The sequence below is a fragment of the Phalacrocorax aristotelis genome, chromosome 4 (assembly GCF_949628215.1).
Source record: "Phalacrocorax aristotelis chromosome 4, bGulAri2.1, whole genome shotgun sequence".
Classification (NCBI taxonomy): Eukaryota; Metazoa; Chordata; class Aves; order Suliformes; family Phalacrocoracidae; genus Phalacrocorax; species Phalacrocorax aristotelis.
In genome coordinates this window covers 64,527,477-64,554,610 of record NC_134279.1, presented here as the reverse complement: position 1 = coordinate 64,554,610, position 27,134 = coordinate 64,527,477, and the positions used below count along the sequence as shown (strand labels likewise).

Below are 27,134 nucleotides of genomic sequence, written 5' to 3'. Positions count from 1 at the left end.
ACCTCCACTGGGGATGGAGGAGGGAGTGAAGTTTTGAATTCACGTCACTACTATGGAGCCCACCTTCAGCATGTCCCATGACCAACCTCCAAACTGTGAGCTTTGAGAAAACTGTTGGCTGCACACTTGCTCGTCTTCACACTAATCCCTCGTAATCTTCACTGAGGGCTATGATCCCACATCAACGGCATTACAATATTCTATAACCATTGGATTACTTCATACGCACCAATTTCTCCACCAATATGTACATTTTAGCGTTGACAGTACAAGGTATATTCTGTGCTCTCTCTTGAACTTAGCAGGTTTTGACAGATTTATGGAAGGACAGATGGCCATTACGGGCTGAAGGCTGACAAGAGGCAGTTCAGAGCATTGTTAACACACTTGCACAAACTCTCAGCAGTGCAGCGCTGTGCAGAATGTAATTCAGACTATAGCTTTTTTATTGCTGCCTATTTTCTTTTGTCAAAAGAGCCTGCTGTGCACAGCAACAAATGGCTGCCATTACCCAGAATGTAATGGGTGTCAGACAAATCACGTAACACAAACAATCAAGAGTATGTAGGTCATATTTCAACAGAGCACAACCTTAGCAATATTTATGATTACTGCATTGAAATGTGCTCTATAATAAACAAGTACCTCTACATCACTCACACTTATGTACTTCTGCACAGCAAATCTGTTAGAAGTGGTACATACTCTACAATCATCCCCGTTAAACAGTCTTTTTTCTTTTTAAAGTAAAAGGCAAGTATTTTTTCATGACATGCTATAAAACCATTTTCTTTGTAGGGACTTTTCTTTAATTGAATGGCTTCGGTAAATGGTACGTTTGCACTTTGCCTTGCTCTGTCTGTACACTATGAACACAATTGGTGATCTTGTGCTTGAAAATAGCGTACATCAATTTGCCAGCACTGCTGCCGAAGCAGCACTGCCCTCCCCACGTCTGTGCAACAAAAGGTGTTTGCACGTTGGCTGAGCAACTTCTTTCAAGAAAGTCTCTGGGAAAGTCAAACTACTTCTGATATATTCCAAAACTCTACTAAAAAGCCTTTTAGTAATTCATTTAGCTCAGCTAGGTTGGTAAGCAGGAATTAGGGAAGTGCCTTTGCATAAAATGTGACATCTTGACTTTTTAGGACTGATTTGCAATGCTGTTTTACGCAGACACCGATCTTTCTAAAACTCTACTGTACCCGTTAGCATTTTAATGTTTGCTGATGTTTGTTGTGCTTTGAGCAGGTTGAGAATTAGTGTCTTTTGGGAAATGAAGCCCTGGAACCTTCCTACATGTACACTGGGCTTTTTAGAGGCATTGAAAATGAATTCTTTTATATCTTCTACGTTTGAAAATGGATTGTCAAGGGAGACATTATTTAAGGCCACTTAAAACACTGAACACAAGATAACAGCTCAATTCAGTGAAAGAATCAGAAGAGCTTTTGTGTCATACAAGAATGCAGAAGCCAGGAAAATATAATAAAATTAAATAGCCATCATATAATAAAAAACTACATGCTTGTTGAGTATTCAGGTTAATCCGGTTGTCAGTGCTGCAGCAGATAAACACAGAAGCCTGAAAATATCAAATAATTTACTAGATTTTATTCCTTCTAGACAACTCTCTGCATCTCACATCTCATCAGAAATCATTCTGAGGTCAAACAAATTCTTATATATTTTAAGTATTTGTTCTGACAACTAAGAGGTAACACAGATCTAGAGGTGGGCAAATAGCAGGGTATAAGTTTCCTCAAGGATGCTCTTGAATTTCAAATCCAAGTTCAAGCTGATAGTGTTCATACAGCTTTTTCTGTCATCTTTTTGGAGAAATCAAATTTTGCTCCCCAGAAAGACTGATGAGGAGTTTTATGCTCAGGTAAACTACAGGGACCTGTGTGCAAATGAGAGACTTTTCACCAAGTCACCTGTTGTAGATAAGAGGGTGGAAATAGCCTGCCAGTGACTGATTGAGCCTTAAGCTTGTAAACTAACTTCATGCACTTATATGATGGCTTTGATTATTTAGGATGAAAGTTTAAAAAGACACTGAGAGAACAGAGACAGATTAATTTCAAACATTTAGGAGCCCTGCCATCTAACTTCTGGGATTTAGAAGGCCAGCAGAAAGTCTAAGACAATCATTGAGGAGCCCTCGATCACCAAGAGACACACGGTCTCCAGACGGTGAGTCCCTCTCCTAGCCCCTGAGCCTGCAGATGTCCCCTCAACCTGACCAGTAATGAAGAGGGAAGAGGTCTTGCAGTGACACAGAAGCGTCCCATGTTCCTGGAAGACATTAGAGAGATCCAAGCCCACAGACTCTTAGCAAGGCATTGGCAATGCAGCTAGCTGTGGAAACAAAGGGAGAAGAACCTTTTACAAGCCTCTTACTCAGAATGAGACTCACCTTATATGGAAATTTCATCCACTACATTATCGTCACCTAGGATTCCCTCCATATCATGATGTTCTGGTCCATTTTCCTTAAAATAGCACCAGAAATCAGCTGCAGAATTTGGTATTTTAGATAGCATTGGACTTATTCCTCTATCACAGGCCACTTCTTTAAAGTGCAATCAAAGAATTCTTATGTGTGGCTTGAAAACACTTTAAAAAAATATTTGTCCCTTATAATTTGATAAATCAGTGTTTCGATGGTTTTAGGGAGGACAAAGTTACATTCGTGACTACCAACAAAAATATTGTAAAGCAAGACATAGCATCAGCAAGAGAATGGTTTCAGTTTGACTTTAGATACATGAATCCAAAACGTGTGTGTGACGAAGATTGATGGCTCATGTGGGAAATGCTTTTATTTATTTATTTTTCTACTCTATAGTTAATTCATCAGTGAGGGAACCAATGTTGTTTTCAGCAGAGAGATCAAGAGAGCTGCTATTTATATTAAAATACTTTGTGCTTCGATAGTGCGAGCAGCACTGCTAATGGTCTTTTCTATTCGGCAGTGAGATCAAGGCAACTCCTATTTAAATCATAATAAATAGTGCTTGTACAGTGCAAGCTGCCCTATATAAGGACAATGAGCAATGCGGTTATCTGGATATAATTTGGAGTTGCCAGGGTCTCACTAAAGAACTCCAAGGTATTATTAATCACTACTGCCACTATTTTTTTCCTTTTTTTTTTTTTTTTTTTTTAACTGAAGTGGGTCCCAGTTCTGCCATGATTTACTCACATACACTAACTTCTTCAGTACTTGAGGCAGTTTCTGTTATGTACTTGTCTGCTTCGAGCACAAGCAGACTCATGACACAAGACACCACTGCAATACAAATGAGTTAGACATGCACAACCATTCATCTTTTTATAGATTTACATACATATGAATATAAAAATAAAACCTATGTGTATGTGAAGGCAGAGATTAATACATACAAGTGATGAAATATAATTTCCTGAAACCTCCTGACCAGGCTTTGTGAAGACAAGAGCAAGTGCAACATGAAGACCAAGAGCCAACATCATGTATGCAGCTTGGTAACACTGCCCCAACTCCCTGGCCACACACACTCCACCAACTCTTATTCTTCCTGATTATTATAATCAGTTTATTTTCCACCTAGACTCTATTTACCTCCAGAGGGTAAAGAAATCATGTTTTCATAGTACAATGGTCCTGTTCACATATTCATCCAGTTGTGCTGTTTCACAGCTTCTGATGTATTTTTTAATGTGCTAGTTTTCCTGGTTATATTGTCTAAGACAACTACAGAGCTGTTTTGTTTCCTCCTCTGTGCAGAGCTGATGGAGCGGAATGAATCTGGTAATACCAAGACCACTCCCGTTGCCATTATGGAGGCAATGCTAGAGGACTATCCAGGGGTCAGACCGACTCCCAGCTTCTGTCTCGTCAGCTGATGGGAAGAGCAGGCTGCTGACTTTCTGGCTGGGAGAGAACACTGCTCCCTTCAGTGATTTCAACGGCTGCTTGTACTGCTCTGCTGTAGTCACCTCATCTGCCCCTTTCAGTTGGCAGCACTAAGCACTGACTTACCAGTGTGCGTACAAATGGGCACCCTTGTGCAGATTTGCTCTCCAGTAATGATAAAAGAGGTTTCTCCATGCTTCAGGCCTACTGGCACGGAATGGGATTATCCTGCTGCATGCAGTGAATTTTGCCATGTTTGTGTTGGTTTTGCAAAAAGAAGGTACATTGGAAGGATGCTTCCTTTTGTCACTAGAGGAATGATTAAGATTGCAGAGGAAAGTGTATATGCTTTAATGCTGAACTAATGAAGAAGGTCCTGAAAAAGTGAAATGATGGTTTTGAGGAGGTGAAAGCCCAAAGTACATTCACAAATCTAGTGCTTGGGCCTGCTCTTTTGTAAAGCTGCCACTGAATTTAGGGGCACCAAGCTGATACATGGATGCCCCCCAAAATGCTAGAGATCATGTAATTTACAATCCACTGTTATCCTGAGAGAAACACATGCCAATGACATGTCTTATTTTTCAATATTACACAACTGATAAAGAAACAGTCTTGGCAATAGCTCAGGTGGAGCTCAACGTGTGCTCTTGCGTTCATGTCTCAACACTTCAGGAAAACAGAGGCAAAACAGAGTTCAGAGGAAAGCAATAAAACAGATCTGAGTCTGAAGGAATTGACTTTCACAGAAAGAAGAGCAGATGAATTACATGAGTGCAGTGGGTGATGCATGAACTAAACAAGCACATGACAAAAAATATCTACAAATCTTCAGAAGGTACAAACACCAGGGATCTGAAAGCAGGAGGAGGATAAAGGGACGTTGTGTGAAGTGTGCTAATGGAAGAAATAAAGAGAAGGCAAGAATATAAAATGAACACCAATTTAAAAAATTACCTCTAAGCTATGGAGTAGATTTTCAGTGGTAGAGGAGAAAGCTGTTATTTGTGACATATTAATCTAGAATTGACAAAGCACTGAAACATGCAGTCACGTACAGCCCTAGACCGGCCTGGAGACAGACTGGATGACATAACTTTTCCATCTGTAACATCTATTACACTGTGCTGTGGGGGTTTGTCTTTGAAAGATGGTGCTCAGCAGTACACAAATCTACGGGGAAATGGGGAAGTATAACAGATAAATGGTTTCATTCATATTTTCCCAGAAATTATGCTCTCTTGTGTAGGTTTGGAGCCATATTTTCAAACACATTCCTTCTCAGGTAACTGGATAAAAAGTCAGTGCTAAACTGCACTGAAGTTAATCTACTGAAGACCTCTGCGAGATCTCGGTGTACACGTGGTATATTAGAACACACACATGAGCCATGCTTAAAGGAAGAGCCAGCACTCCCCATTTCTCACCTGCAGTTCCAGAGAGTTCCACACTTAAGGTTTGTTCAATATTCTTGTTCTCAAATGGGGAACCCTTGGGATCACTGGAAGACAGGGCACATTTATAAAAACAAGCTGAAATGGAGTTGCTGTAGCCAAAATCTATTGAACCCCCCTCCCTTTTATAAATGTTTGCACTTTTTAGTACTTACTTTGGTGACTCGGGCGTCAATGGAAGTGATAAACTTGTTGGTTTGGCTAAAGGGAAAAAAGAAAATGATTATGGAATATTCAAACACTTCTAAACACTACCAAAGAAATTTCTTTTTATTTTGGTGCTGGAATCCCATGTTAGTCAGTTAGGGCTGAGTTCTGATAGTTCAATAGCCATTTCAGTGTATCTTAGATAAATAAGCAGACTCATCCTGATTCCTTAATACTTGTACCAAAAGGGCACCTGAATTTCAACAATCATTTACATCAATTACTGTACCTCTGAAATACAGTACACAACCCAAATGCCAAGAAACTTTCAGAAGAGTGGTACATGTTAAAAATCAGTGAAGGACTCTACAGGATACACTGTGAAAATGTTATTTCTCTTAGAGTTAATTTAGACTACAGTTCACGTTTTATTTGGAAACAGGAGCAGCAGAATAACTACGAAGTAACAGAACGTTATGAATATTCAGTTAATTTTACTTCTACAATATACAATTTTTATATATAGCATTGAGAATAGGCTGCTTCTATGAGGCCAGAGTCCAACCAGTTATAGTCCAAATTTCTGCAAATTATCCTGCAAACTATGACAAGCCACGGACATAGTCACAGATGGTTAAAAATGGGGTTGAAGCTCTCAGCACTACAATCCCAACATATGCAAAAAACAAAGCTCTAGCTATAAAAATACAAGTCCTTGTAGCTTTTATTCATGCAAACTTGTGTTTTCCCAAAGCAAGCCAAGAACTAGGATATTGTAATACAACTAAGATTCCTTTAATTGCCAGTAAAATGTATGAAAAGTAAAAATAATATTACTTGCAAATGTTACTTTTCAGAAGTTAGATTGATGTTTAAACACAGAGAGCATTGTACCAAGAACAACAGCAGGGGATCTCTTCTGCAAATTAATTACTTAAGACAAAATGTTCCCCTTGAACACTCCTGCACTGCAGATCTTTTGTCCAGAGTGTCACTACTGCATACTTCGTATTCATTCCAGGCTTGGAGCTCCCATCAACATTAAAGGATTTTATATGCAAATTGATTACTTTTATAAGCTCTAGAGCATTCCTGAAGTAATATTACATTTTTTAAAAAATTAACTCAATTCTCAAAAGCTGCATACTGTTTCTCCTCCTCCCCATATGAAAGTTAGCAACGGAAGCTCAGGTGTTCACCTCGGGTTCACCTTCCTCAGAATCACCGCCAGAGTGAGGAGACGCACCTCAACGAGTTATTTGTCTGATCCAGCACTGCTGCTGATTTGCGCATAAAACCAGGTGCGGTAAAACTGAATGTAACCTGACACATCTTTGTGTGTATTTTATATACATCTAGGGATACTAGTGTTTGCTAGTGGCTACTGGCGGTAAAAATGGCTTTAAAAACCCCACACCTTACAGTATAGCTCTGGAATAAAGTTTTGTACAAAGGATTCCACTTTTTTTTAGAGGATAAAAACCTACATACTCTTACCCAATTTAGGCTTTCTAAGGAAGTTGAACCTGTAAGAGCTATTTAAGCCTGTAAAAAGTCTCATTATAGTTCTCATTAGTCCCACAGAATAGTCCCACATCAGAATATATGCATATAAAATTCTGCAGCACTAAGACACAGTGCAGATCTGCCAGAGATGGGCACAGAACCAAGGTGTTATCTCACACTCGTATGTATTCATTTTAGGCAGATATCACCGAGCTCTCCCACTGAGAAATTTGCTTACCAAAACACCCATCAGTTTTCTTATTTCTAGGCAAGGGCTTGACCAAACAGTATTTCTGCAAAGGATCTGTCCTCACATACAGCTATTGATAGTGTAAATATTTATCCAAGACACTATCATTCTCCATAGTGCCTGTTTATTAGAGTTTCAAGGTCTACTGTGGTGTGTTTTTCTTTATTAAAAAGGGTTCACATGAAGTTTCTCGTCCCTGTAAATTGAAAACATTCAGGTTCAAAAGAACTAAGTTTCCTCATGGGCAAATTTCAATGTAAAACCACAGACGATCTTTGGCATGAACGGGTTTGTGGACATTCCCGTGGGTTTGCAATATGTTTGCAACAGTAACCCTAAAGGAAAATACTCTTTTACTTATCCTTTGTGAGCTTTCCCTAACTTTGAAAGAAAATATCAGACCCTGATTATTTTTTAAAACAGAAGGAACCAATTTTCCTGTACCTTTGATTAAATATATGACCAAATGACTGCAGGTCTGCAAATATCAGTTAAATTTGCAAGGTTGATTCTGCATGAATTGACTGTCCAAGCTGAAAGCATTATATTCATGTATTTGTGTTGTATGCAAATGCATTGACATTGAAGTCATATATTGGTGTATGAGGCAAAATTTATGAAAAAACAACATTTCAGAGGCCTGTAAATTAAACTACAGGAATTAAAGAAGAGAGTAATTTCTCCATGCCTGCAATTTCACATGCAACACCACCAAAGTCGCAGTCATCTGTTAAACACTGGTAAGTTAGCGATACGTCCTGTTGGACTTTCCTAACCTCTCCTTCTGCGCTGTTTCCACAACACAATGTGCCCTGCTGAATCTACATAATTTGCACTGAATCTACACAATTGCCTCAGCTCAGGAAAAAATGCAGCTCTGATGTGAATAGGAAGATTTTATAATCCGTATTTACCTGTGTGTGCGCATACATCTATGTATGTGTATAACATAGATGTGCATAAAGCACATTATACATGATATACCTTACCACTTATCACCATAACACCCAATGGTGTTAGTAAAGCCCCCTGTAACTTCTGGCAGGTCTATGTTTCAGTACCATTGCAGTAAGAGACCCAGGTTTTACACGTACATTTCAGTCTGGATTTTGCTGTGAAGCAGACTGCTGAAGCCATCCAGAAGGAGTGGCAGTTGGCATCCAAGAAGCTCTAGGGGCAGTTGGATTTCTTTTTTACACGAAACGCTGTTCAGAGAATTTGAGACCATAATGGGGAAAACTATACTTAGGACGTCAGAATGTACAGCTGGAAGAAGGGTATTTAGTGGCAAGAAGGGACGATTATTTTTATTAAGTTTGCTTATACTTCCTAGGGAAGAATGACAAATTAGATTTGACGGGGGCTGAAAAAGCAGGGAGGAGGGAGGTGAAAAGAAGCAAAAACATGTACAGTTTACAATTGTTGCTTTAAAAATACCAGAACAACATATTTAGGCTCATATCCTGATTTCTGTTGCAGCCAGATAACTTCCATTGACTTTAGTGGAGTCATCCAGGATTTGCACTGATGCGACTGAGATAGGCACCTGCCCTTCTAGATGCCAGGCCAATACATACACATAGATGTATTTTGAAGTAACAGTAACTTAAAAAAAAGCTCCCTTTGGGCTCGTAAGCTTTTACAGCTTTCCTTTATCTTGGGAAAACAGGCAGGGGAAGAGGGGTAGAGAGAGTGAGAGAGGGGGCTTTAAGTTCTTGCATCTGTTGTAGAAGCTACCTGTGATATAGACAAGTTCTTTATGCATTAGGGGATACTAAAAGTCAACACAAGTATTTAGTTTTGGCCACAAATAACCTAAAAAAAGAGAAAGATCAGGATGGCAGCTAAACTTTCAACTATTTACAAAATAAAATTACAAACCGGTATTCCAGCTTTAACAGGAATGACACGTTTACTGCTTTCTCTGTAGCAGTGACAGCGCTATTTATTGTCTCTTAAGGACTATGTGGCAGGTTAACAGTGCCTTCAGTTTTACACTAGCAAAAAAGAAAGAAGCTCACTGATGAACTGGCCTGCCCAGCTTGTTCAGGGGTATAATGATTTCTTAGTGTTACAGTACTCTGTGAGTAAGTATCTCCAGCTAGCTTGGTATATTAACTTGCAGTATTTGTTAAACTTTTTTTCCTGAGATTCTTTGTTAAGGCTGAGGGCAATAGAGACAGGACTAAAACTGTTTAAAAGCTAAATCTAGCTAACTAATTCTAACATCATCATACTGTTTTAGGATTCTCCCTACACAGAAGAGATGCTGGATTTATAAAACTGATCCAAAGAACAGAAGACGTATAGAGGGTATTCACAACCGCAGTATTTCAGCTTCCCTGCGTTACTGCCGGCACCAAAGCTGTGTTCCGTGGTCCCACACCTACCTTGCAGATGATTTGTCTGAGACTGCAGATGGGGCTTCCTTTTGGAGGTGCATTTCTCTTTGCTGCTGTTCCTGTTCTCTGCTGGTTTGGTCTGAGGAGGGTCATCATTTGTAGTCAGATATTTGAGAAGTTCAGAGCAGGGACGTCTTTGAGGCTTTTGCTGTTGACAAATGCTCTTCGCTTTATTGCTCCATGAATTCTCAGTCTTAAAAACAGGGCATAATAAAATAAAACAAAATAAAAAAACCCTAAAATTAGTGAGCTGAACCTTATCAGAATGGATATAGGTTTTCTGAAGAGATGAGACTTTCAATGAAGTGTTCAGTCTAAGTGTACTAGATCTATGAGCTGTGAATAATTGTTTGCAGAACAAGGAAAGGAAATTACATTTAAAATTCCTAAATGACATTTATGCAGCTTTTTATTTCATTTCTCCTACATTTCAATGTTCCTACTCAGCAACATGTAACTAACAAGACCCTACAGCGCCTTTACTGTGAACAAAAAAATAAGCTGGTTTAAACCTTAATTTGCTGCTGATTGCTTGAGCCCAGTATTCACAACTCTCTTAAGTACCCCTAAACGCGCTGTTTTCAGTTACAGTGAACGGCAAGACAAACATTGTTTAATACTGCCTGCTAACAGAATTACGTCAGAGCCCCCATTCTATCCAATTAATGGCTGATATACATCTTTTGCCAAGAATCCAGTGTCATTTTTCTTAGCTCAGGCAGCTGGTAAAATGGCAGTCCCGCATCCTGAAGTCACTCATAAACAACTTCAGCCCATCAGCACATTTTATCGTACCCCCTACTACTCTGTGTATCAATAAAGTAAGCGAGAGTAACAGACGGTGGGACTACAACTGAACTCTGCCAAGAGAAAAAGCATAAATGAAATATTCAGAGCATAAAGGAGCTCAGGTGATTTTCTGGAACCCAGTCTATAATCTGCTCATGTGGTTTTTTTTTAAAAGCAGTTGCAAGCTAGGAGATTAATACAATACATATAGATCTACTGCTTGCTTGGTTGCTGAAAGCATAAAAGACCTTGTTACACTTTTTCTTTTTTTTTTTCCTTTTTTTTTTTTCTTTTTTTTTCCTTATTACAAAGATTAAGTTTGTACCTTAACAACCACAGGGCTTGTTCTGATCCTGTGATTAGTGTTTGCATGGTTTTGCGTGCTGAGACCACTGCATTCATTGTAATTTAGCTGAGTGTTGGCTGGAGCCAGCAAGAGCTTCTTAAGCTACAAACACATCAGGGAAAGGGAGGTAGAAGGAAAAGAGTAAAGTTATGCATCTTTATGGACTAAAATGACTTATCTACATTTTTGCATAGTTACTTAAAGTTAGCTATATCAATTTCAGCAAGCAAAGTACAAGAAAACAGAAAGAAGGGCTCAATATTCCCCAGAACAAACAGATTTCATCTTCTTCTGGCTTGGCAGTGTATTTCTGCTCCCTTTACGGCAGTATACTGTGGGGCAAGCAGAAATTACAGGGGTCTTGGATTTCTGAATCCATGGCAAAATGAAATTCTCGGCAATGTGTTTGTCAGAAGAGGCCTCTGATCTAAACAGAGACATTAACTTTAACAGACTAATGGATACAGCATCAAGATGCAGGTACCTGGCTCTGTTTCCACAAAAGCCAGTGATAAGGGGCTTTCAACAGAAACAGAATCGTATCTCAGACTGGTTTTACTGAGCAAAATGCATATAAGGTTTCACTCACATCCTCACCCAGGGTTCAGTTTTGCCTTGATTAGCACTCAGCTGGTGCTTACTGGTCAAATCAATGTTAAAGGCACAAAATTAGCCCCACATCCCACCAGACTCAATGGGCCTTTCTTTACAGATAAGGAAAAGTGATGTCTAAACACACATATAAAAAGAGCCCCAAGAAATAAAATATTAATTAAAACCCTGACTTATTTGAACAGAAGGATAAGCAAAAGTGTCAGCCAGTGGCACAAGAATCTCAAAAACAATCTCTTCAACACACTTTTTAATAGATTGCCTTATTAGTCATCCTATGGCTATTTGGTGGGTTTTTTTCCCCACTTAATTTTCAGTTCTTTATTTGATTTTCCTTTCCAGTCTAAATGAAAAGTCCAGACCTTACTGTGACTACATCATACCCATGCAGCGGGTAGCCAGAGGCACATCCAATTCCTGTTAAACAGTAGGAAGGGTTCTTACTAGAGACGGCTCTTCTGCCTCCTGAGATGGAGGGGTGCCGTCGGGCATTGGGGAAGGGCTAGCGGCATTTTCATTGGTCACATCTCCATCTGTCAGTGCATCAAATGAAGGCAATCCATCCTCATCCACAGGGATGCTGTCCAGTGTTTCAGTGAGAACGGCTAGCAAGTTTGCCTCGCTCTCTTCGTCTATCTTCTGTGGGAGGGGACAACACAAAAAGCAGAACCAGGTGAGAAGAGAAAAGGAACAAAACAATGCCTCTGTATGTGAAAAAGCAGTCAAAACACAGTTAAACCAGCCCTTGAAACAATAACCTGCAACGGTGTCTCAGAAGATGTAATCAAGTGCAATAAAATTATCTGTCTCTGTGTTCAAGAGAAATCTCTTTGCACTCGCACTGTATTGCTCTAGCTTACTTTTCTTCCACAATTCTTTTTCTTTTACCCGTGTTAACAACGAGAAGTAATCAGCCAGGGATTGTATTACAGGATGTGCCTAAGCTGCTGACACTTAATGATGGTGTCAGCCCAGGCTGTCTGTTTCTTTCTCTTTCCAATGCTGAACATCAGCTAATTGACCTGACAAAATTACAAGAATCAGAGAATAAGACAGCTAATCAGAAAACCAAAATGAATCACCAGTGAAATCTGCAAAACCTTGTTCACGTACGTGGCCTGGTGTAAGAGAGAAAGTTTTTCCCTTCCATACTTCTGGAAATCCTTGCTCCAAAACCAAGCAAAAACCTTCTGATTCCTGAGCATTTTGGCATAAAACTAGCCATCAGGACTCATACTGTAGATGGCAGGCTCTTTGGGTTTCTTTTAAAGACATGTATTAAGCAGGTTGCCTTTGAAGTCGCCCTTTCAAATTACGTCGTTTGAGTGCTCAATGTGACTATTGTATGCATTTATCTAATTCAGACAGCAATTATAAAAAGTAGATTAATTCCTAATCAGATGTGGCTGTAATGTTAATTTATATTAGATATCTTATTTCAGCAACAAGACTTCTTTTTGTCAAATTGAGTAAATTTAAATGCCTTCTGATTTTTTAATGAAATTTAGTCCCTACTGTATATTAAAGTACAGATTTTTGGAGGACTGAGTGTTATGAAGAATAGAATTGTGTAAGAATCATTACATTTATTTTTCAGAAAGATTGGAAATTAATCTTGACAGATCAATTATCTAGGATTCCTAGGCTGATCCTAGTGCTATTATAAAATAAATGAAAAGCCTTTCACTGATTCCAAGGATATCAAATTGGGAGTTTTCCCACCAACTTCAGAGTGGTTCATCATGCTCCAGGTTCACACGGCAAAGAGATTTCAGCTGAGTTCAAATCTTATAGTTTATAAGTGGACTAGCAAGGAATACTCCAGTAAGGCAAACAAAAGCTCTCCCTTTGATAAAAGAAAAAGAAGTGTAAAAAGTCAACAATAAAACGTTGCCAGTAACACCTCAGAAAAGAACAAAAAAAGAAGTGAATCTGGGTATCCCCTTAGTATGATTTTTTTTCAGCAATACTGTATCTACCAGATTCTGAATAGAGACGCTCATAAACCACACAGACAATTGCTCCTGCCAGGCTTCTCTGCCAAATCACACCTCATGGCTTCTTACAAAAAAGCTCTGTCTTTGAGCTAGAAGGCTACGGCAGAGCACAGACTGTTCTGGTGCTCACAGCATCATCCCCAAGAAACAAATAAACGCTCAGGCAAAGCTAACGCATTTACTTAAAAGACCAAAAGGGGCTTGGCCACTGAGAAAAAGAGTCTAAGTCTTGGTATATGGTGATTTCCACCATACCAAACAGACACATGCACAGTGTTGTGACAATTCAGTGTGCAGAGGATGGAAGTAAGTAGAAAGAAGCCGCCGTGTGAACAAAACTGTGCTTTAAATGCAGCTTTTCACAGCCACTTTTTGAGAAGCAAAGAGGAAAATTATGGTCTCATTTCTAGAAAAGTATGAAAAGGTGTCATCAGGCAAAAAGCACTTTGCATTGTAACAAAGTGCTGACTTTTTCTCCCAGTGGCGTTGCAAACCCCTTGCAGGCAGTGGGATGAATGGTGGTGAGAGCCAGCCCTCAGCCCCAGAGTGGCCGCGGGGGCTCTGGCTGCCAGCCCCTCAGCCCCACACCAGGAACTTCTCCAGCAAGTCTAGGTGGTAGGGCACACCACTGCCCCCCCTTACTGAGCCTTGCAGCTTATAAAGCCGACAACAAAGCTGGAAGGTTTACTCTTTCTAATGGGGAATGCCTTCTTTAATAATAGCATGCCAGGAGAAACCCTGATATTTGCTGTTAGCTGCTCAGCTCTCATGCTTTAAACAGACACTCAAGTGTGCTGACATTCAAGAACAGAAAGTTGAGTGGACACTGGTCCTCATCACAGCAATTTCAATTAGTTTTGTACAAGTTTCAACATTCAAACACCCCAGAGAAAGCACAGGATGTGACAAAGAGGACTCTGTTAAACAATTAATGTCACTTTCCATTATTGCTTCAGTCCCAATTTACAGAGCAAATAAATCAAAGTCACCACAGATGAAGCACACTAGCTGGCTAACACATGTCTATTCACAAACGACATGGCAGCAAGAACACATTAGTCAAGAAAATGACATTGTGAGATAACCTTTTAAAGGTTTAACTATACTATTGCTCCTAATTGTCCTAAATTACTGTTTATAAAGAAACACAATTATTAGATACAGCAGAAGTAGTGCTGAGGGGAGATGCAGAGGGAGAGATGGTCCGGTACATCAACGTCTGAGCAATAATCACTGAAGCAGCAGCTTTCTGCTTTGCTATTGCAACCTGAGTCTTGGTGTTGACAGCACTGGGGAGAAGCAACGCCATGGCCAAACGCAGGCTCTTTCACGGTTTCAGCACTGTCACCAGAGCAGTTCATGTTTCAGACTGGCATCCAACCTGCACATCACACAGGCTCGGTGAATCAGGAGAGCTGAGCAACTTCGATCTCTGCCGAGGTCAGAGGAAGTGCTGTGCACTCTCAGGAACTTGCTTTGCCATGTCCCTAACTTCCAAGCAGGGTCACACTGAAAGGGTTTGCTTCTGTCTAAAGGAGGAGATCCTAAGTATTTAGACCACCTAAATGAACTACAGTGTGTAAGAGAAAGGGGAGGAGGATAATCTCAAGCATAAAGATGCACAGCAAATACACGCAATTAATAAACACTTAGGAAAACAATTTATAATGACCGCATCTTGCTAACTAATAGGTCTTTTTAATGCAGAAGCAGTTATGCATCACTTCCCAGCCACACCGCATGAACTTCTTAGTATCCTTGGTTGTTAGTTTAACATTAGGACATCAGGGCCAGAGGTTTTTTGACCCCTGTAAATTTCCACCCAGCTGAAGGAGGCAAGGAACCAGAGTATCTCACTGAATGCATGCGCTTCCACATTTCTGACAGAAAAAGTTTCTAGCATATCCAGCACGGCATTAGCTCTGAAAAGAAGTAAGACCTGGCACTGGTGTCACTGTGCATGAGCGAATGCAATGGGGAAAGCTGGCTACTTCTGTAAACTGCCAGAACACCAACTGAACGTCAAAAATGAGTGATCTAGGAGCCTAAAGACCATGAAAAGTTTCTGACTTGCCCTTCTCTGCTTTTAGATGTTTGGCTCTAATGCTTTAATATTTCTACAGCACTAAAAATAATTCTTTCTGAAAACACTTTATTATTTTTGTAGCAATCTTATTCTAATTGGGTTTCTGCCTTCGGTAGAACGTCTCCAGAGATAGTCTTTCTTTGGCCAGTGAAAAGCTATAAGAAATGAGTTGATAATTTGCCCACACAAAGGTATTTAAATCCTCTACCCCTGATAATTCTTTCTTCTTTGCTTATTCTGCCTATTGATGGAGCCAGGTTCACCTTGTGGTTAGCATTTTATGTCTATAATACATGTTACTTGTCAGCAATCCCATTGCAGATGCCTAAGACTGAGCTGTAACGGAGACTCGGCAACCTTGTCCTTTCCATGCACCAATCCATTCTTGAAAGCCTTGAAGCCAGTGTGCAGAAGTCCAGACACAGGACTCCACTGTCGTTCTCTTGCAGCCAGCTTGGGTATGCTGATTTACCCCAGAAAAGGGTCAAGCCCATCATTCAGAAAATCTTTTCCAAATGTTAATAGTATGATTCTATGATTTTATTAGTATCTTCCAACATTTTCCCTCTGGTTGATTCCCTCCACCTTTCATTTGTGATTATTACATGCACAGCTTTTGCTTACTGTATCTCAAGGAGAGAAATCAGCTAATGAATGATGCTGCTGCTCTGAAGTTTCTTCACTGATAATTTGAACAGTGTGGGGGCCCATCTTGATTCATACTGAAAGATCAGGCTCTAAACTGCGGTATTAATCCACAGCCCCGAGGAGCTGGGAGTAGTGACAGCTTGCCACACGTTTGTAAAAAGCCCAGGAAACTTTGGGACAGATCCGCAGCTGGTAGAAGCTGTCACTGCTCCAGCAGCCCAGGTCGGTAAGCAATTCACAGCAGCCAGGTGTACACCTGAACTCATGAGGGATCACCATTTCAACAAATTGACTCATTTCTCCTCAGTAGCCTAAGATCTATTCACTGCACAATTAACAAAGAAAACAAAAGAAAATATCCGAGTGATCTAAAAATACTAATACATTATGGCACTGCTTTCAAAAGCACAAAAATTACTTGTGAGCACATCTGGGACTTCCAACAGGATTTAGTTCCTTAATAATATATTTTGGAATAAGAACATCCTTAAGATTCACACCGCTATGAGAAATGAGGGGTACAGATTTGCCCCTTTTTGCACATAGGGGTGCAGAGGCACTGAAAAGCTCACCAACACCACCCCAGCCCTGAGCACCTCCTGTCAACAAACATGCAGGAGTAGGGGCAGATGCTATCTCAGCTCTGGCCCCACAAACCAAGCTTTGCCACTTGAGGATAAGGAGCCACAGGCTGGGCAGAAGCAGAGGGAAGATAGGAGGAGGGGAGGGATTAGGATCCAGGCTGGTCTTCCTGCTCCTGACAGTGAAAAATGAGAGCTGAGGTCACGGATGGTGAAAGAGAAGAATTACAGCCCAAGTTTTCCCTTCTCTGGAGTGGAAGGAGCCAACCTGCCAGGATGCTGGCACAGACAGTACTGTCATGGTGATTTTGCTGCCTTCTCAATGTGCTGTCCAAGGCAAGTGCCTCCTTCTCCTCAACTTAGAGCTGGCCATACCTGGCAGCTATTTTCTCCCACGGCCAAAGAGGAATTGGTGGTCCAAGTGGAGAACCACTTGTTCCACCCTACCTGCTAACAGCCAGTCCCATGCCATTATATAATTTGAGAAATATTTCAGCTTTTATTTTACTGTTCAACCGCTTTGCAAATCCTTAGGTGTCCTGTGTTGTCTTACAGTAAAAATCCACATGATGCATTTGCATTAGAACGTTTTTCCAAGGTCTGTTAGTCTGGTCCCCAAGAGACACTCCCATAATTGAAATGCTTAAGTCCAGAGCTATCAATTATCTTTAAAAACAAAATGGAGTTCCACAAGGAGAAAATTACAGCCAGGTTTCTTTACATGTAGTAGAAATGTGGGGATTAATTATCACCACCCCTGTGCAAATGCCTTTAGGGTATGGGAAGGAAACAAGAGATCTCTTCTTGAAGGAGACACCTATACTCACACTCCTCATATGCACTTGTAGGCAAAGACCACTTGAATCCAGAGCTTGCCTTCTGATTTCAGCAGCCCCAGTGCTCAACATATGGACTGTGTATCTCATCTGTAGGACCGACCACATCCCCGTATTTATGTAAAAGCTTCACTCCAGCTGGATTTCTGGAGATATTGTACAGACCTGCAGCAACATGCTCTGCCATCCCACTCACCCCCAAAACGATGTTAAATAAACAGGGTAATTATACACGATGCAAGCACTGCAAGGCTTAACTTCCAGAGCTAGGTCCCTGGAGCGGAACAAACTTCCAGCATCGCTCCCAGGGACATTACGGCACCGCAAGAAGGACCTGCGCAAGGTCCACAGGCTGAAGGAGACTGGAGCACCTGCAGCATCCATTTCTCCCCTCCCTTCTCCACAGTATAACAACATAAAAGTAACAATATTTATTATTATTCATATACACAACATGGTTTATATTCCTAGTCTCAAAAACTTCTCATGTTTGGTAACTGAACTCAGGTTACTTTCTCTCTGAGACATGCTCACCTGACACTGTAAAATTGACAAGTATCTGGGATTAAACAATGCAAAACCACAGCACGGGCCATTTGCGAATAGGGTTTTCTATAAGATCGTGCCCTTGATTGTCCAAAGTAATGCTGCCATAGCTCCTGTGAGATGGACTATATTTTCAGGTGAAAAATCTAACCTTTCTGCTCTAAGCTAAACATGTCAGTTTAAAAGAGCCTACTAAATATTCCTCTGTCACAAAGTCACTTTTTTTTATTGCTTCTAACGAGTTGTTGCAGTTCAGAAGTTTCCATTACAGCCTGGCAATTAAGTTTCTAATAAACTGAAGAGCTACTAATTGACTTATTCATCTCACAAACTGAGGATCCAGCTAGCAACCTGTAAACCGTTTTACATCTTCTGACCAAAATTCATTCACATTTTGCAAGCCATTCCAATTTCATTTGTGTAAACTGCATCCTTCCCCTCTATGATAGTAATCTTTGATTCTGGGGAAAAGAAAAAACAAAAAATCATCTGAGAGCAAGCTATCGTGCTGTTGACGGTGTTAAGGGGACCAATGATAAGATATTGCTGTGCTGGAATTGGTGCACCGGTGGTAGACCCAATATCAAAAATTTATGGTAATTGAAACCACAGAATCTTTGGAAATGCAGTCAATTTGACTCAGTATCAAAAGGTCACTCTATTCAATTTATACTTGATGCTGAGCACAATATTGAGAAAACACCTGAAAGCAAATCATCTTATCAGCAGTTTGGGCCTCAACATTTACTGACTACATAGGCTAATTTGCTGATTACTAAATAAACGCATTACCTGTGTTTTGGACCAGGTTAGCTCACCAGAGGGCTTTTTTAACTTGTATAGGACTTGACATTGTAAAAGCATTACCAAACCTGTTACCAGGAACCACATGTCTGCAACGCTGAGGCACGCTGTGGACATACTATCACGCTGTCTTGCCCAGTGTCAGGGAAGACCACCTGGTCTTCACTGGTGGGGAACTGCAGCGGGAGAAGACCTGGCATGTCTTGTCCAGGCCGTAGTGGGCTAGGTTTGGGCAGAGCTCCTCATCAAAGCACAAAACTCTACAAGAGCAGGGAAAGGGCAGAAGTGCGAAGGGGAGAAAGAGCCTGATGAAGAACCACAAGAAAAAGAAAGGCTGGGAGTTTCCCTTCACTGTACAAGACGGCCAGAAAAGGAAAGAGGGAGCTGAAGTATGCTTGCTGCCAGCACTGGTGGGGAAGCAGGGGTGAGAGGAGCAGGTGAGCTGCCACTGGGGAGGGGGGATGCAGGACAGGCAGCCCGACGTGCACGAGTAGCTCACTGCCTGGGGTGCAAGAGGGTATGCAGGCTGCCCTCTGAGCCCACCACCCAGCACCTTCCCCCCGGAGCAGCACACGGCACCTCTTACCCATCGCCCCTTCCCCTTTTACAGACAATCATTCATGCACATGATAAGGACCTGAGCAACAACCCAGACAGAGATTTTTAATTATTACTATGCACCTAAAATATACTGGGGGGTAGAGAGTCACAGTTCCTGACCAAGGGTCCCAATTCAGACAAGCTCAAATGGGGAATGAGTACTGCAGTAAGAGAGAGGCGGGGGAGGAAGGCTACAGGCTACAGCATCAGGTAGGGAAGATGTTTAGGACTCTCCCTATTGCACATTTTTCAGTGATGGTGTCAGCAGTATTTCAGTCCAAATATTCAAACACTGCTTGCTCAGATTTATTTATTTACTTGATTTATGGTACATGCCCACACTAATCTCCCTACGCACTGACATAAAATTTTTCAACATTCATATACCTTTGTTAGGCAGCATGGCATGTTTTGGGAAAAAAAGAGCTGCATATATTTTGCAGTGATTACTTCACACATGTAATTGATCTAAAAACTTCTTTTTCCTCTTGATAATGGCAGACATCTCTAAAAAATGCACTTGAGTGGTAGTATAGGCCCTTTCTTTGCAAACTGTGAAGCATAATCTTGTTGCTTTTGTTCATTCCCTATTTCACTGTTGCATTTGTTTTAGTTTTAATTATATTGGATGTATCAGGGTGTCTATCATAATCCCTACTTCTTTCCAGAGATTTATGACTCTACACAAATATAAATTTCAGGATATAAATTATATACAATATAGCAGAAAAAAGTTTACATATTTTTTTAATTTTTTTCAATTATGTGGAGACTGGGTTTTGTGCGAACAGAACGCACACTCAAAAATTCCTTTTTAAACAGCAAAATAAGACACTTTATCTGGTGCTTTTACTGTTAGAAAATTGGAATTTAATATGACCAGGAAATTAGCATTTGTAAAGTACCAACTTCATTAAATGCTTTTTATGATATTTTAATTTTTCAGCATGTTCAGCTTCATCAAACCTACCACCATGCCTGTCGAACAGGTATGACAAACACAAGTCATGTCTCACAGGAAAAAAAACACTGGTTTTCCTTAAAGCTGCAGCATGAATGGATCAGTACATCATTAATACTTCTGGGCTTCCCAACAAATCTTATTGGGATCTAACTGGAAGGCTGCCATCTGGCCTGCGCTGGCTAAAGGAGTTTATTCAGACACAACACAAAAACTCATTTGCAGCACTAAAGATGCATTTACTTCATATGTTTTACCTATGTAGCTACACTCCAGTCTTTATATGTCACGGCAATGGCTCCAACATCCTCCTGGTATGTACCAGCAGACATGTTGAGTAACACACACACCATTTAGAGAGGTGGTTTAGCTAGATAACATAAACAAAGATAGCAGGCATTAGCCGTAAAACAACCTGAGGAAATAATGAAGAGGGAAAAAAGGTATCTTTAGATATGTGCGCTCTACTCTTACCAGGTTAAAAAAGTTTCAGAAAACCTCATTGGTGTTCCCATATCTAAGGAGATTCTCAGCTGAGAGAACACCCCGGGTACCGATACTGTGAGCGTCCTAGGCTGAAAGCAACGAAAGGCTCCTTTATAATGAAGCACCAAGTAAGAATGTGGAGATGCCACAGTGAGGAAGGTGCTAACTGGGTTTAACACGGCACAGATCACAGCTGCATTTTGCCAGGATGTTTCAGTTCGCTTTTACAGCCCCATGAAAACAAAATGTAAGCTTGTCCCAGCAGGCAAATAAGCCCTCGCCTCAAAAAGCAGCAACTGAACAGTGTACCCTGGTAAACCTCTATAACCACCGAGGACACTCTTCGGGATGAGGAGATGTGTCTGAATTTTCCGCCAGTTAAGCATTTGGATTCATTCAGATGTCTCATAATATCCTTAACTATGTATTTCCTTGATTTGTCACTAGGTGCTGAGACTTTAATGTTCTTTCAATGTAATTTTGTGTATGTGAATAGAATAATAAACTAGAGATTATTTTAAAACAGAAAACATTTAAAAAAAATCACAGAAAAGTTATCTGTTGCAAAGCTTCCTCTAGAGCATGTCCACTGTTGGCTTGTTTCTAAGTTTCCTGGACCTCACTAGTCTTCACAAATAATGTTGATAAAATGGGATTGACACTAAAATGTAAAACTGATTTGCTAGTTTACACTAAAGCTACCTTGTTCATTTATCCTCAACCAGACAAACAGAGTTATGTAGCACATGCATACTGTGATGCACGCTACAGTTCCCACCGCAGTGGCCTCTCTTCTATTTATTTCTTAGTCATAACTGAATATATTGCTCGTTGTCTGCTAGTCTTTTAAAAGTGCCCGTTCTTGAATTCCAGCCCTCCATCTGTACAATGTAAAAGATAGTATTTTTCTTTGTGAGACACTGATATTAACCAGTCCCTTTTTAATCAGAAATGGTGAAAATGAACCTGGCCATTTTTTTTTGCCCTACATCTTTAAAAATGACCCATAACAGGCAGTCAAGTCCAGCTGTACCTGCTAATGCACTAAGTATCATTATTAATTAGGCCGTGAGTTCCTTTAGGCAGGGACTGTCTTTTTGTTATGTGTTCACACAACCCCTTTCACAATGGTGTCCTGATTTACAATTGGGCTTTGAGATGTTGCCACAGCATATATAATAAATAATTTTGGATACTTCTGTTTAATCCTGCTAGTAACCAAAAGAAAAAGAACTTGGGCCCAGATGTTCAGCCGCCATAAATTAGGGCCTCTCCACAGGTTTTAAGGGAGTTATGCAGATTTATACTAGCTGGGGACCTGGTCCTCTGGTCTTCAGGTTTGTTGATTCTGAAGCTGAGAGAAGCAGCTCCTGTGTACTTTGTCTGTACCAGCCTGGCCCAGGACTAACAGCAGTCCAGCCCACGGCCAGTAAGGGCTAATTCTTCCTACTTATCAAGTGAGTTTTGCAGCTGAGCATTATATTGCTACAACTAAGCAGATGAATTTAGAAGTGGCTTGGGTGCGTCTTGCCTACAATGCAGTAGACACTGCTCACAAATGTAATTTCCTGCTGGAAATGCACGTATCTTTTTGTTCATGTCAAGTGCATCTTCAGTTTAAAAGTTACCCCCACTGAAATCAACAGAAGTTATAATTCAAGCCTATGTAGCTGCTAGATGCACAGCCAAAACCCCACGGGATGTGCCTAACCCCAGGAATAAGAAGTGCAGCCATTTGAATACTAAATCAGAGGTGGGACCCTCCAGGTCACCGGCTTCAACACAGCCTAGGTTTTCTCGGCTCAGATGGCCTCCCTTTGTATGGAGACAGTTTGTCCTGTTCTATCAGCACCCAAAATGAGGGGGAAGAAAGAGGGGAAGGGAGCTGCAGACTGGAAACAGCCCGAGATGAGAGAGACACATTCCTGATCCAGTGTTTGGGGAAGGGAAATCCTGTTTAAGTGACATTTCTGGGGGCAGAAAGCTGGAGCTACTATCATTAATCCAGGCAGCATGACCTCTGTTTCTAACTATTTCAGACAGAGGACAGGGTGCTGCACTTAAGTCTTGCTCAGCTGGATGAGAGGAGCAGGTAGGACCACCCGTGTTTAGGTAGCAATAAAATCCTGTTTTATAAACATACGTAAGAATTACACATCGTCAGAGAGAGGGGTGAAGAAAAGAGAGAGACGGGGGGAAGGGGAAAGACAGAAGAAAGTAAATACAGTTGCACTTAATCCTATTAACCGGGGGGAGGGGGGGCAACACACCCACATAATATTTCCAATAAGTAAGTGAGTAATGTTGCCAAGTTTTATCCACCTGAAGCACTCCAAATCACCAGTGTGCAATGAGCACTGTGAGTTTCAATGCTTGCCCCCTGTTTCGACAGCAAAGGGTGCCCCAAACCCGAGTGCTGGCGGCACAGGCAGCATAACGCCAACCCCAGCTTGACTCTCCCTTGGATTAAAGCAGCACAAAGCAAGCGTCACCTGGTAAAGTCAATGGAGTTAAACCAGGACAGATTACGTGTAAGTGAGAAGCAAATCAGGCCCTTTATGTCTGCCCTTCCTTCCCCAAGAAAAACTAAATATGTTCCTCTTTCCTCAGACACATCGATAGCAATAGCTTAAACTGCCCTGATTGGGTTTCACTGGTGGCAATGCAGGGATGTTTATTTCCATTAGGCTGGGTCTATAAAATCCTCCTTTCATTCCTGCGCTTCTACGACTTCCAAACAGCAAAGTTTGACATTTTGGTCTCTGACAAGCAATGCTTGATATTGGGACTTTAAAAAAAAAAATCTATACAAAGAAAGCTCTTAAGACAAGATAGGCCAAGCATTTTCACCACAAATGGTTTGTTTTAGCTATCTCTCTGCCTCCTGTAAGACGGAAATCAGACAGCTTACTGGCTTAGCTTGTTAGGCCAGGTTAAAGGGATGCAACGCTGAAAGGCTCTTACAGAAGCTTACCCTTGGACTAAAAATAGCAGGCACTAGAGAATTATCTTAAATACTACCAAACTTGTTCTGCACTGTGAATGCAGATAACTGTAATATGTTTCCATTTTTGGTAGTTTTAGAGCTTTTTAAAGTTACGCTCGCTTTAGCTGACTATTTAATTAGTTTCTGATTCTATTTGCCACTTTTTCTCTCAGAGATATAGCCTGAGGGGTACTTTGCCTATGAATCCTTTGTATTTAGCAGTGTTGCTATTGCTAACATCTAATGAGCTGTTGGATTTGCTAAACGCTCGGTATAGGTACAAACACTTCTTTGAAATATAAATGTTTAACACATAGCAAATAGCAAATCAAAAGATACTCTAACACCGCACCCTCACTCTCACATTGCATGTCTCATCAAAAGAGAGTAAAAATAAAAATCTGCTTTATTACATTTAATTCTGAAATTCCAAAATGCATATCTGAGCGAGACATTTTTATCTTGCTGTCCAGGACTTTAGAAGAAAACAAAATGATTTCTGGTACCGTAAGAGGACTCGCACATATGGGCAAGGCTCCACAGTCTGACATGGTTCCCTGCCAGCTGAACTGTGGAGCTATGAGTGTTTTTCCTTTGAGGTAAAACTGCAAGACCCTACAGTCTTTAATGACTCCATCTTTCATCTTTAAAACACATGAGCTGCTTTTTTTTTAAGGCTACAGCAGTTCTCTTCAAGTGGTCTTAAGCAGGATACCAGTTCATCTGTTACTCACTGAAAACCATGACAAGATATCAAAACAAAGACACTCCAAAGCAAAGCACAAATAGTCTCTGTCCTTACATACATTTTACTCATGCTACAGCCAGTCTGAAAGACACCACCACAGAAATCAGTCATGTGGTGTAACATACCTGCTGCTGTTATTGCCTCAACTGCCCGCACTTCTGCAGGTAACACCGTGATGGGGACTCGCTGTATGAGCTCAGACCGGGAACACCACAGGATTCAAGCAGCAAGCACCCCTGCACACTGATTCCTGCCCACTGCCTTCCACACAATGTCCCAGGTACTACACCAGTCTTGGCACCCGGATGATTGCCGTAACAAGAGTACCAAATGCACACAGATTCAGACTCGTATTTTAACATGTCTTCTGATATTTTTTCTTTCCCTGGTTTTTACCACAACTTTTTAGTATGAGACTCTTTTAATACAATTTAAAACCCCCACCTTGAGTAAGGCCAACTTCTAGAGACAAATTCTGAGCAAGGCCAGGCTAAAACCCAACCATGCAGCTGAACAGAAGTTCCTTCCCGTATTGGGCAGGCATTGCATCCAACAGCCATGGAGCTAGCAGAGCCTGTCCTCTCAGACACAATTTTTTGTTGACTCTCTTTTCAGGGTGAGAAATGTTTTCACTCTTAAATAGTGGTGGAATTCACAGACTCCCTCACCAGATATATACCCAGTCCCTTTATAAGATCACACATAAACACATAACCTAGCCACATGCCTTGCAACTGCCATTAAAACCCTCCATATGTCTTCATTTGGGAAGCACGTTTTCTTTTTGAGTTGGCAGTTAAGTTCAGTCCCTCTCTGTCAAAAAAGCAACATGTCTGTTGTCACCTGGCTGCTTAGCAAGCCCTATCTTTGAAAGTATACACCCAGTGATTTTAGCCATCGATTTCTCAGCCTTTCCTTCCACAGTCACGCAGCAAAAATAATGCCCATCTTCATTATGATGATTAACGTTACAGTCCATCTCCTGCAATTTCAATATCTCCTGGTTAAGTGTTACTCTAGCACTACCAAGACAACAGACCTATTGCACTGAACAATCTCCAATCACATCGTAAGGGAAAGTATCTGCAGAAAGTACTCACAGTTCAAACAGCAAGACCAAGAAAGGAGGATTATAATCCTTGCTTTATAGCAGGGGATTTGATGCACAGAGATTAATCACATTGTCCAGGCCAGCGTGCCCACGGGCATGGTGGAGGACAGGGCTCCAACCAGCAACACCAGTCTCCCCTTCTAAGCAGGGGACAATATTTCATGGATGCCAACAGTGCACACAGTCCCTGTCCCAAAGCACTTTCAGCCAAGCTGCCAGCTGACAGAAGAGAACTGAAAAATGGTTGTCAAGAGCATTGGGGTCACAGCAACATAACTAAGGGGAGACTCATTTTGTGCTTTCATGCAACTTGGTGATTTTGCCAATTTTTGTACAGAAAAAGTCCCCATCGTATTTGCTCACTTATTACTGGCATTCCAGAATGGAGTTTACCAGAGAAAGTTAACACAGAGACAGTAGTGCATGGCCACAACAGAACAAGGATAGTGTGTCAGATGTACCTCCATACCAGAAAGCCACAGGATACCTGTATGACGTAGCAGATGCTAGGGAGAACATCAACGTGCTACAGCTAAAGAGACAAGTTTAGACTAGTTTGGACAAGTTTGGACCAGCGGGAAGGAACACGGTCATGACTGACTTCAAAAGAGCATGAAAAGCTGGGCCAACCCTACATAACACAGCAGGAAGAGGCTTACAAGTGTCTTGGAAAAACAAAGGGTCCAGAAAACCTATGTTTAAGTGGGGCCCTCTCTTTGTGTAACTTACTTTGGGAAGATAAAAACCAGAAAACATCCAAAGCCGGTTGGGTAAGTCATTACCTGTACAGATAGTCACACAGATAGGTTCGCCGGTTTGCCCCAAGGAAAGATAAATAGGAGAACGTGAACTGAGGGTTCAGCAGAGCTTCATCTCAAACATTCTCAAATTACTATAAGCCAAGTAGGAAAATATTTTACTTTAGAATTTGGGTGGTACTTAGAAACAAAAATATTCACAAAAGCAACCCCTATTCGCCCCCATCAGGCTGCCATGATGGCAACTTTATTGCAATGTCCAGCCACCCTCCGGACAGAAAAGAAAGCAAGCTGTTGTGTTGCTGCCCCCTTTTTTACTGTATATTTTTTCCATTATTTTCTTTGCTAGTGAAGAGACTACACTTTCTGGCTATAGTAACAGCTCAAGATCAGGGATCTGCTGTGAGGGACCTTCTGAGCTGAAATGACAACCTGAGATGTGGCACTTGTTTGTGGAATTTTGTATGTAAGACTGTGTCATCCATCGCAGCCTAGAAAGGTCATTACAAAGTCTGTAGGAAGTCAGACAGCAGTGATGGAGGAAGAAAGTGTCTTTACAGGTACAGATCAGGGATAAAA

At 41.0% G+C, this 27,134-nt stretch overlaps 1 protein-coding gene across 2 annotated transcripts in view; it reads right to left on the bottom strand.

The window, feature by feature from the left end:
* The window catches only part of PPARGC1A (PPARG coactivator 1 alpha), a 367,614-nt gene that overhangs the window by 16,841 nt on the left and 323,639 nt on the right, over window positions 1–27,134 (bottom strand). For both annotated transcript variants that reach the window (XM_075091755.1, XM_075091756.1), the window contains exons 3-7: window positions 11,852–12,046; window positions 10,775–10,897; window positions 9,649–9,853; window positions 5,511–5,556; window positions 5,329–5,402 (exon numbers count right to left, since the gene is read on the bottom strand). In XM_075091755.1, the coding sequence (XP_074947856.1) occupies window positions 5,329–5,402; window positions 5,511–5,556; window positions 9,649–9,853; window positions 10,775–10,897; window positions 11,852–12,046 (643 nt within the window). The remainder of the gene's footprint in view (window positions 1–5,328; window positions 5,403–5,510; window positions 5,557–9,648; window positions 9,854–10,774; window positions 10,898–11,851; window positions 12,047–27,134) is intronic.